The following is an 11,735-nucleotide window of genomic DNA, read 5'->3' as shown; positions in this document are numbered from 1 at the left end:
GAGCCTCAAATGACAGTTTTTATTTATCATAAATTTCCCTTCGATGCAACTAGGTTAAAGGTCACTGGAATGAGTGAGAGCTGGATTTGAGGCAGATGATGCACTAGTTCTGAGTGTGTTACTGTAGTTTAGTCTGCTGTGTGGGATTTGAAGCAGCCTGCACTGATGCGCATTTGTCCGCTGACAGCTCGCTACAGACGAGAAACACCCTGCAAACGACATGCCACGAAAAAATAAGTTCCTCGGAGTAATATAATAAACCAGCTCACTTCCTCTGGCAATCGCAGAAGTGGCGGAAGTACGTCAGTTTGCCAGACTCCGAGCGTTTACACTTGGCAGTGCGATTTCTGACGAGCGAGAACAGAGAGAAGAGGAGATGTGAATCATCCGCTGTCTCTTTAAAGCCACTTAGCGAAGCGACGCGTAAACACGCGACGTCTTTCCCGTCAGCCGCAGCGCGCGGACAGCGTTCAGGAATGGAGGCGTTCAACTTACTCTCTGCTGGATAAAGAACTCTTTTCCTGGTTGGATATGATTTGTTTTTGGCGGATTGTGTGCTGAAGAAGGATCTTTGGGGGATATAACAGCGTTCTCAGCTTGACGCGGACCGTGTAGTCTCGGATGGTTTCGTGGCGTCTCTTCATATTGAAACTTGTCGATGCAATAAGTTCCTATTTGTAGATTCTTTGACAAACACGCGGATGCTTATTTAGTTGTTTCTGGCACAGCGGTTCATGAAACGGGTGGGAATGAAAGCAGGGCCAGCAGCGGTCTGCAGCAGACACGCACGCACTGATGTTGTTGTATTCCGCTGCAACAAAGTTGCCGTGCGCTTGGAATTCACGCGACCGTAATTAAACAGCCATTTTGCACCTGTTTAAATGAAGCGAGGCGTTTCGATGCTGTGACGCCGTGTTTTGGATTACACATACACACACACACACACGCCTCAACCTGCATGGATCACATTTGTTTGTTTACCACGTTACGGAGCTTAACATCCAAGGTCATACTGTAAATTGTTTACAGGCTCCAGTATCTATGGGTGCGTTTTATTGATTGTGTGGAATCGATCGGTTTTGACGTGATCGAGTGTCATTTTTTTTTTGTTTTTTTGCGGGGGGGGGCGGGGGGAGGACATCGCACCGATTTTAAAATGGAAGGGAAAGTGAAGCAGAGTCGCAGATCCCGTTCGCAGCGCGAGAGAGGACGGAAACGGGAGGCGCGCGCCGGGGAAGCCCAAAATCGGAGCCCCTCGTCTGGTTCCGACCGGGAGCGAAATCCCGGTAAAAACGCTCCGCCGCGCTCGACTTCCTCGAGCAAAACCCCGCGACCCCCCCGGAGGAAGAGACGGGAGTCTAGTTCTCAAGAGGAGGATATTATTGATGGATTTGCTATAGCCAGTTTCATCAGTTTGGACCGTCTCGAGGTAAGAACCGGTTTCAGTATTCTGAACACGTCTGACCGTCTACGGTTCAAGTTTTTGTGATCGTGATGACGTGCTAAACAAGTGTTTGCTGTTGTCACAATGTCGCATTCCAGAAGTTCCATTCCCGGTTAGCGTTTTTGAAGTCAGAACACACCGATAGTTCCCGTCGTGACGTAACAGAGGTCACGGCTTTTGCCCACTTCGAGGAATACAGTCAATCATTAAGAAGGGTCTGTTTGAGGTTTGAATAACAAGAAATTCAATATCGACTCGAGTTTGTCTTGTGCTGGAATGATTCGTGACACATCAGAAAGTTGTGGTTTTTATGGTTTTGGGGGTTTCTCATGAAGAGCAGCTGTAAATGTCACACATCTGTTGATATGCCACTCTGAGATGGCACCTATCATGCCTGTGCTGTGGCTAGGACAAATACTGCCGTCCGACATGATAAAAACACAGCCTACATTTTGTGAAAATCTAGTATGTCTAGTTTTTGGAAAGACTAAAATGTACTTGGGAGTATATTTTGAGAGTATATATTTTTTAAAAAAGGTCAAATCTGTGATTTCTAATTTCTTTAACCTAATGACCTTGACACAATTATGAAAAACTCAAATTTTTTTTTTCTTGACCAAAATGGCTTGCTAGTTGTTGGGTGTCACTGACTTTGATTTGGCTATTTAAAATGTTCTTCAATGATTCATAATATTTCAAAGTAAACTAGCTGCAAAGATCATTCTGATTATGCTAACCTATTTAGGCCAATAGACCTATAAGTTACACTGTCTAGATATTTTTGACTTTTTTTTTTTTTATTATTATTCAGAATTCGTCATGTCATTGACCCATATGGAGATTAAAAACAGAAATCATGTCCAGATTCCTTCCATAAGTCAAGGTGAACTACTGTAGCCCTTCATAGAGTGAATGTGTATTTGATGTGTGTGTGTTCCAGACAGGATCATTGATTCATCAAGTGTTTAAACATGTACCAATAGAGAAGCTAATAAGGGCAAGTGAACAACGGCTTTACATAGGTGTTGTGCAAACAGCCTTGATGGAGAGTTGTATAGTTAGCTGAAGTGGTGGGTTATTGGCTAGCGAGTGCGAGTCTGTATTCATGACGAATGACACTGGCCTAACATGACCGGTGAACTGTAAAAAAGGGCTCAGTCACATAAACAAACAGAGATATGCTTTTACATTGACTGTGAAAACAGTTGACATAGTACCTCTCGAGAGTGAATGATTTATGTGTTACGGTTATACAAAAAAGTCAGTTTGTGTTCATTTAAACATTAAACTGCTAATTGAGTGGTAATTTATCTGCTTTGCAGACGTTTTCAGGCGTTTGACCCTGATAAGTAGGCATTCCCTGGCCTGATTACTAATGGCATGCTTACATTTTCATAAACGCATTAATTTTTGATAAAAACCATGCAGATCTGAGCCCTAGAGACTAGATCTCCTCATATAAGTTGTTCATAGCACATCACTTAATATAAGGATTTAGAAGATGTTCTAGTTGGCATGAATCTTTTGAGAATCCACCCACATGAGCAGCATAATTCAGGCCACTGCAGACAAATGCATCTTTCTTTGAACTTTTCCTCGTGTTTTGCATGTCTGATGAACGGTTAAGTGAGCAGAGCTCTCCATCTGGCAAAGGAAAAGAAATCCATCAGATGCATTTGTTTGCTACTTAATGATTTGCTTCTGAATCTGCTTACCTGTATGAATTTTCCGGGGTGATTTAAATGTCAGCTGTGGGATATGATGTGGTGTGGTAGAAGCTTTGAGATGCATTTTAGCAAAATTACATAATGCCTCCCAGCTCTTTAAATCCTTCGGTGTAATGAAGAACTTAATTGATAAGAATGCTGCAGTTATTCCCCCTCATGAGAACGAGGAGGCTTGTCTGAGTGTGTGGTTGTTTTATGTTTCAAGTTGGAATTTTAGTTGCATAATTACGCCTGTACGTTATTGTTTCATTTGCATTTCTGCATTATCTGATCTCTGTTTTTTTCTCATTGTGACTTTATGACTTCACTTACACACCAAGAAACATCTTATTCAGTGATAAATAGTTAAAACAAAGGCGAGGCTGATGAGATCATAGTGGAAACTCAGGATTTTTTGGGAAGTGCCTTCAGTAAAGCATTGTACTGGAATGTGACGTCTCCAGTTTGGTGATTTTAGTTCTTTAAAGTCATCATGGCTGGATTTTTTCATTTTAATATGTCCCTTGAGGTTCACTTAAAGTTTGTGCACAAAAACAAGTGTGTGATTGTGTGTAAAAATAATTTTAAACCCTCTGTCTAAAATGAACTGTTTTAAGGAGGCTCCTTTTTAAAGGTCACTAAACAGCCACCGATTAGCTAAGGTCATTGCTTTTTTCTAGCAATTTGTTTTCACATGAAGCCCCCGCTGGCAGAGAAAGCTGTTCAGGGAAGACAGAAACGACACACTAGTGTTAGTGCTCCTCTGAAAATTGCAATAAAAATAATGGGGAAGAAATTGAGAGGAGTCATAAGTGGCTCATTAAGTAAAAGTGTTTTCTTTTTAAACAGGCAGACCTTCGCTAGTCCAAGTTTCTCATTCTGTGAAAACTATTACTGTTAAACACTTGAATCTGAGGATATGTTTTTCCGATATGATTTATGAGCGTATGAGTGATTTTTGACTTGTGTAGTTCCCTCTGACACCATAGAAGTGTTTGCTGTAAACTTGTTTCTGACATGTTGGAGCCTGTTCTGACTTTATCTGAGTTGTGGTTGTGGTTTACTGTCCGTTTCTGGAATCATTTCTTCAAACAAGTTTCAAATCATTATATGCACACTCACAGGTTTGTCGAGCAATCAATATATCAAACAAGGCCTTAATCTAACCAACGCAATGTCTTTAAGCTGCTTTATTGTATTGGCTTCTTCATGTGTATGTAAGTGACCACAAAATATATAGTATTTCAAGCCGATTACACTTGTACAAGTACAAAATCAAGTACAATTTTTGTATAAAGTTGCCAATTTTATATCTCGACATGGATGGCGCACAGGGCTGGGTGAGATGGCTAAAAATTATTTTATTTATTTTTTACAAATTTCCATTTGTATATTTACTCTAAAATGAAAAGGAATATTTTATTTCTTCTTTTTTTCAGAAAGAGGAACTATAATCTTATGGCGTATTTAATTATTTTTATTCACCAGATAACAGTAAAGAACTACAGTGATCAACCAATATATTGCCAAGGCTGATATGTTTACAATTAAGCATTACTATTTTTTTTTTTAATGTATTTATTTGTCAAATTCATATCAGTTGACCTCTAACAATAAATAGTAAAGAGCACTTACAGTACATATAGTTTTACTAAAACATTTTAACATGAAAAAATGCCATGCAGTGAACATTTTTCCATGCAAATTAATTAAATTGTTTTAAATCGATTCACAGAAAGAGTTAAATGTTAAAGTTAATGGCATATGAAATAAAAACATATGAAGACCATCACCATGTTAACGTTGTTTCTTTATTCAATATTGCCGACATAATCATCATGATTATATTGGCAATTTTTGATAAATTGGTCTCGGTCTTACTCGCACACGCACATTATTTCTTCTAGTTGGCACAGCTGTAATGAGTGTGTGTGTGTGTAGTCTCATATGATGAGCCTCTGTGTGTGTCTTAGAGCATGTTTTCTTTATAAATGACGCTTGCTGTGAAAGCAATTAGCGTAACAATTGTCGACAAGCTCCTGCTCTGAACGTGAGATAGCTGCCTCGGCTCCACGGGGAAGAGCCTTTATGGTCTGACTGATACTAACAATAATTGCTGAGAGTGCTATTCCCACATTGAAATAAGATATGGAGATGGGAGAGGTTCTCTGAGGCCTGTCTTCCTCTCTCTCACACTTCTTCCCTCTCGATTACCCTGCCCTAGTATGCTTTAGTACATTTATCCTTTGCTGATTGGTGTGAAACGAAAGGCCTATAAACCTTTTCATAGTTAACCTAGATCTTGATTGGCTGAGCGTTAGCAGGAAAGGTCATCAGACCCATTGCAAAATGTTTTTCTCTGTCCTGTTGGATCTCATGACTTATTGATTGACTTATTGTGCTGTTTTTTATTTTTTTATGTATGCAGTCCATTTGCATGGGATGATCCCAGTTTACAAAAATATGTTCTAGGAATGTTTTGCTAATGTTTCCATAAAGTTGATGAAAATGTTATTTCTGAATGGTCTTTGAAAGTTGAAAATATCCCTTTTAAAATGTATAAATTTGTGCTCATTTAATAGTTTTTTGTTCAGGTACTATAATATTTTGCACTATTTAGTCACTTTTGTACACCAATATAAGTAAGGAGTTATTGATGACGGGCCATTCAATTATTAAAAAATAATGCACGATACATCTTGGGTGTGCGTTATTTTCTAATAATTCAACAAACCAGAGTCAATTGTTCCACTTGTACTATGGGTACCACACCTCAAGACATTGTTCAGATTTTGTATTTGAGAGATATATTAAGTGTGTGTGAATTACCGGAGTCTGTGCGTCTCTCAACAGAGTTTGGCAGCAGCATCTCCAGTAGCGAAATTGTAAGTTGATCTGCTTCAACAACAGCGCTGTTATTATCACGCTAGTGAAAGATGTCATGTAGCTTTGAAGTTGCTATTTTACTGATAAAATTGCCAGAACAGAGCTGACATGTTTGTGTCTGAACTGTGTGTATGTGCATTTGTAAGGGAGAGAGAGTGGGAGAAGTAGACTATGAGCTTGCCATACATAATAAAACATAATTTTGTTGCAAAAACATGGAAATAATTGTTTTTATCCCAATGTTTAATATATATATTTGCTTGGTCAGTGTCGTTGTGGGTTTTGGCTCTTTTGCTTCTGCAGGCTGTAAGGACCTTTTGAAATAACTGAAATCATTTGGCAAAGATATATCGACATATAATGCGGTCAAGACTTGCCTGGAACTGCTTTAGCTGTGTGTTTCCCTGTAAATAATTGCATGCATTAAAACATTCATAAGCCAATCAGATTCATGCATTCAACAGACCTGTAAATGTCAAATGGTACTTTGTTTTTCTGTTTACCAAAAAGTGTCTGTGTTACTATATAAAGAGTGAATGGGTTGCGTTAACAGTCACTAATTTAATAAATGTTGTGAAATAAAAAGTGCACGAATCTGTAGGGTACAACGGGGCTAAAGGCGCCCAGATGCACGTGTATATTTGCCTGATCCTTGACGCGATCGAGAGCAGCAGCGCAAAGTTGATTCTGTGCTTACTTGATAGCAAATGAGAATCGCTAAAATGAATGCATATATTTTGAGACAAAGGTCGTCTTTATGATTTTCAGTTCTGTTTAAGATGATTAAAGCAACAGCTTTGAAATGATGAAAGAATATGTAAAAGTACGGTATTTGGGGTAAAAGCACCCCTGCTGTTGGGGCTAAAGGCACACAGTAATTTAACATAATTAATAGATGGCTGGCTTTTCCATTTGTCTGTCCATATTAGAGATAATCACCATGTTTAGAATGAAACCATCTTATTCAAAAACATATTAATCATATCATATAATAAAATATAATTTGTTGTTACTACTGTAAATATATATTCAATTATTATTGGATCTCCTTCAATACTTTCAGAATCTTATTAAAATGATTTTGTTTCTGTATTTTAAAATATTTTTTATATTAACATTTTAATGACAGTATATTTATTGAACAAATTCTTTTGTTTTTCAAAATAAGCAGAAAATAGTCCAAACTTTGCTAAAGTGATTGTTTTGAACATGTATTAGCTTAGACATTATTTTAAAAAACATTATTTTAGCTGAAGTATTTGTATCAATACCGTGTGCCTTTTTACCCCATGCTGGTGGGCCTTTTACCCCGTGTGTGGGGTAACAGGCCCCTCTTGCCACCTCATTTATAAGATTTTGAAACAATAATCAACTTGATTTATTTTCAAACGCAATCTGTTGCTCCATTAATGTTCAATACAACGTATATATTTTTTCTGCAATTATACATTTTAGGCACAGTGAATAGCACATTTTTCTAAAGGTGGGCCTTTAGCCCTGTTGTACCCTATAGTGTTTTTTGTTTTTTTGTGCAAGCACTATAAGAACTTCTTTAACTTTGAATGAACATTCTATTAATGTTACAGGAAAAACTGTTCCTAGCTTTGAGAGAACCTGGCCAGAATGTTAGCCACATTTCTGAGAACGTTCACTGTTAGCTGGGATGTCCTTTCTTTTTCTGTCTAGAATAACATGTTGCGTATAAATTCATCATTCTGAATTAGCTAGCGTCAGCAGCGTATAAACGGAAGTTGAGCGACCACACTGCCCTTTCACCATCAACTGCTGGCTGCCAGTTCAAGAGGTGTCATCTTGATTGTTTGGCTAAATGACAGACGAAATGATGAAAAAGATCCAGTAGTGTTTAAAGGTATAGTACAGCCGCTGCTCTGCTTGAACAGTCACAGAAGTGGCGCAGATGCCAGCGCTTCTCTCTGTATTCTAGCTAACAGCTTAATGACTTCCTGCCAGGGCTAAAGTATGTGCTCACTTCATAAATCCCCCCCCCTATTTTCGGCCCTAACCTCCCCTCTCACGCACCGCTCCAGGTGCTGATGAAACCGTTCCCCTTCTGCATAATCATATTTCCTCTAGCATGAGCCAAAAACAGCCAGAGAGCTAGAGCAGCTTTTCTCTGGAACTCTCCGCCGTACTCGTCCCTCGTGATTCCATGACTTTAAACGGTTAAGTGGAGATTTAGATTCTGATTAGATACAGTAGGTATGCTTGTACAGAATTAGAAATAAGTAGGATTTCTAGAACAAAAGTGTAACCATAGCAGTGCCACAGCCAATTTTTCTCACACACATATATATATAGACATACTGTATACACGTGTGTGTATCTGTAAGTGTATGTGTATGTATGTAAAAATATATAAACACTACTGTTCAAAAGTTTGCGGCTTAAGTTTTTTTTGTTTTTTTTAATAACCTCTTTTTTTTTTTTAACCAAGGCTGCATTTATTTGATCAAAAATACAGTAAACCATATAATATAAGTAAGGAATAATTGACAACGGACCCTTCAATTATTACACCTCGGGTGTGCATTATGTTTCTAATAATTCAACGGACCGAAGTCAAATCAGATGATATATTTTAAGGCATTTGTTTGGTTTTTCTACTTAAATTGCTATTGTGAGTAGGATTATTTCTTCCGCATCTCATCTAACGCCTCCCTTGCTAATTCCAAAACGTCATTTTAAAGGCTTGAGCCGTTGATAGCTGACTAATGCAGTTAATAACTAAGTTATGAGAGGAGAGAGGGAGGGATTACCTCTGAGTATGTGCGTCTCTCAAAAGTGTTCGGCAGCAATGTCTCTAGTTATAGTGAAACTTAAAAGTTAATTTTCTTCACGAACAGCGCCATTGTTGTTACCTTGCTTGTGAGAAGTCATGTATAAGTTGTTAAACCGTTACTGATAAAATTGTCAGAGTAGTGCTATTGACATTAGCGTGTATGTTAACCTGTGTGCAAACTGTGCTTCTGTGAGGGAGAGAGAGTGGGAGAGATGCGGTGCCTGGAACTACGTTCGCCGTGCGTTTCCCTGAAAATAATTGCACACCTTAGAATGTTCGTCAGCCAATCAGATTTGGAGCGTACAGATGATCTGTGGTTAGTGAACATTGACGTGCAGTGTCAACACTTCCAGAGTAGACAACCTCAAGCTGTCACCGCATGAGTGGATGATGGTTGCTTCCAGCGTAGACACGGTGTTATTGTCTGTAGGCAAGTTCTGGATGTGGGGCTGATGTCTTGGAAATATACTTGCCAACAATCTTACAGGTGTGAAATTAACATTCTAGAACAGGATTATTATGCCAGAGTTAGTGAGTGCGTTTACATGCACCCTCGTAATGCAATTATAATGGGATTTTGGCAATATTACGATTAAACTTTACCTAATATAAATGCAATGCTTCGATCAAAATAATGTGATTAAGCTCATTATCGTAGTAACCATAAACACATTAATCTATGTGGTGTATGCCTGTTTTAATCACAATAAGCAGTGGCCAGTAACACGCCTTAATATGGGAGTTTGTCATTTGTGCTGTGGAGTATGCAAATAATGCACTGTAAAAAAAAAATATATAAATTTGAGCCAATGTAAAATTAAGGCAACCAGCTTCAGCAGATTCTGGGGTTTTCTCAACTTGTTGTTTTAAGTTTATACAACAAAAAGTTGAGAATCTCATACAAAAATAAGTTGAGAGAACTCAAAATCTGCAAAAAGCTGGTTGCCTTAAATTTTAATTTGGCTCAACTTTTTTTTTTTTTTTTACAGTGAGGTAAAAATAACCATACTTGGTGAATAATGAAAATTGCATGTAAACTGGAATGAAGAGGTTTGCTCGTGTAATGTAAACCACTTTCTGCGATGAAGTCCTTACTCGGATTATTGCAGATAATTGCATTATTGGTGCACATGTACAGTAAATGTAGTCATTGCTTGTTCCAGAACAGTGGCTCTGTTATAGGTTGTGAAGAATGAATGATGTCAAATCCAAATAACGAAATTATAATTTTTTTATAATCATGGATAGTTTGTGTAGCAAAATATATAGGCATATTTTTTTTATAAAGAGCTTTCTATACATTTTATTTTTAGGATCTAAGGACACACATCCAATAAAATGCACTGCATTTCATCATGGATGTGTCTTTCACTTAAAGTCGGCATGAAATCAAAATGGACTTTATTTACTTTGCTATCGCACAGTAAAGTTAATGTCTTGTCTTGGTAATCTTTAATCAAAATCTGAAAATGCTCCTCCCCTCTAAAAGGACGGGCCTTCTCTGATGACATCAGTTTGACGGCATGGGCGTGACATCCTTAACCACGCCCCTCCAACGGTCAGTTAATTTCCGAATGAAACGCCTACTATACTACATCCAATCAATTCGCAGTAGAAAAAACAAGCCATGCCCTCTATTTGCCTCATTCAATATTCTGTTTCTCTCGGAAGTACATCACAATACGGAAGTAAAAACGGTCGCAAACTTCCGGTTCACGCGGACTTTAAAACTAGCCTAATCAGACAAATGAAAAATAAAAAATAAAAGCATTTGATATTCCCTCGTTCTTGGAGAAAAATGACACACAACATTAAATATGGGTTCACTTACAAAAAGGATAAACATGATTTGTGCTAATGAGACTGCTAATGAAAACATCACAGTAATTCACAAGTAATCCATACGATTCTAGTCCATCAATTAATGTCTTGTGAAGTGAAAAGCTGTATGTTTAGCTGTGTGGAATATTGTGATTGTTTTTATCATCTGTTCATTCTGACGGCACCCATTCAGGAACCATTGGTGAGCAAATGATGGAATGCTAAATTTACCCAAATCCATTCTGATAAAGAAACTAACACGTTTACAAATGAATGGCCCGATGGCAAGAACATTTATTGAAAATTTTCTATTTGGCTGAAATTTTCCTTTAAGGATATTTTGATTTATTTTTGTTTGGAATATATTTTTGGTTTATAAACTATGAAACCATTTGAGAACTGCTGTTCTAAAGTATGGCTTTTGACTTTGTAGTATCTAGTATATCTAATTGGAATTGTTGTCTTGGAAATACTGTGTGATTGTCTACAGCATTGTTTTTTCTTTCATGTAAATGCCATTAGAGGCTATGCAGCATGTTTTTCTCATGGTCAAATGGTGTTTGTTGGGGAGCAGCTGTTATGTTGATATTGTAGCTTTTCGACTGAGCAACACAGTCTGGCTGCATTGAGGCTGGAAATAGCACACTGCCACACACACACACACACACACACACACACACACACATGCATGCATGGACGGACACACACACACTGCTGCCACAGCACATGAGTGACACTGCACTGGAAATAAAAGAAAAACACCCAGTCTGCAGGGAGGGACACAGTAGTGCTTGACTGCCGTCAGTTTCAAGTCAACTGTATTCCAGTTGTTAGTGGAAAATTGTCTTTTTCTGTTAGATGTTTTAACCTTAGTGACTTGACATCAGATGACAGCATTGATGGATGTGGCTTTGCCACACTTCATAAATGCAACATCATGAATTCTGCTTTGCATAACGGGGTCATATAACACTTTATCATCATTGAAATTTTCCTCAAGGTCCACTTTTAATGCAAATGTTTCCTGCATCAAAAACTGTAATTGAATTTTATATGACCGCTTTCTGTCCTCTCTCTG

General features: G+C 38.0%; 1 protein-coding gene across 12 annotated transcripts in view; it reads left to right on the top strand.

The window, feature by feature from the left end:
• The first annotated feature begins 313 nt into the window (after nt 1-313).
• Nucleotides 314-11,735, top strand: part of LOC306871174 (fibrosin-1-like protein) — a 285,982-nt gene continuing 274,560 nt past the window's right edge. For all 12 annotated transcript variants that reach the window (XM_079418936.1, XM_079418935.1, XM_079418940.1 and 9 more), the window contains exon 1: nt 314-1,429. In XM_079418936.1, coding sequence (XP_079275062.1) covers nt 1,157-1,429 — 273 coding nt within the window. In that variant the 5' untranslated portion in view covers nt 314-1,156. The remainder of the gene's footprint in view (nt 1,430-11,735) is intronic.

This window comes from Barbus barbus (genome assembly GCF_936440315.1).
Source record: "Barbus barbus genome assembly, chromosome: 6".
In the NCBI taxonomy this organism is placed as follows: Eukaryota; Metazoa; Chordata; class Actinopteri; order Cypriniformes; family Cyprinidae; genus Barbus; species Barbus barbus.
This window is presented reverse-complemented; position numbering and strand designations above follow the sequence as displayed.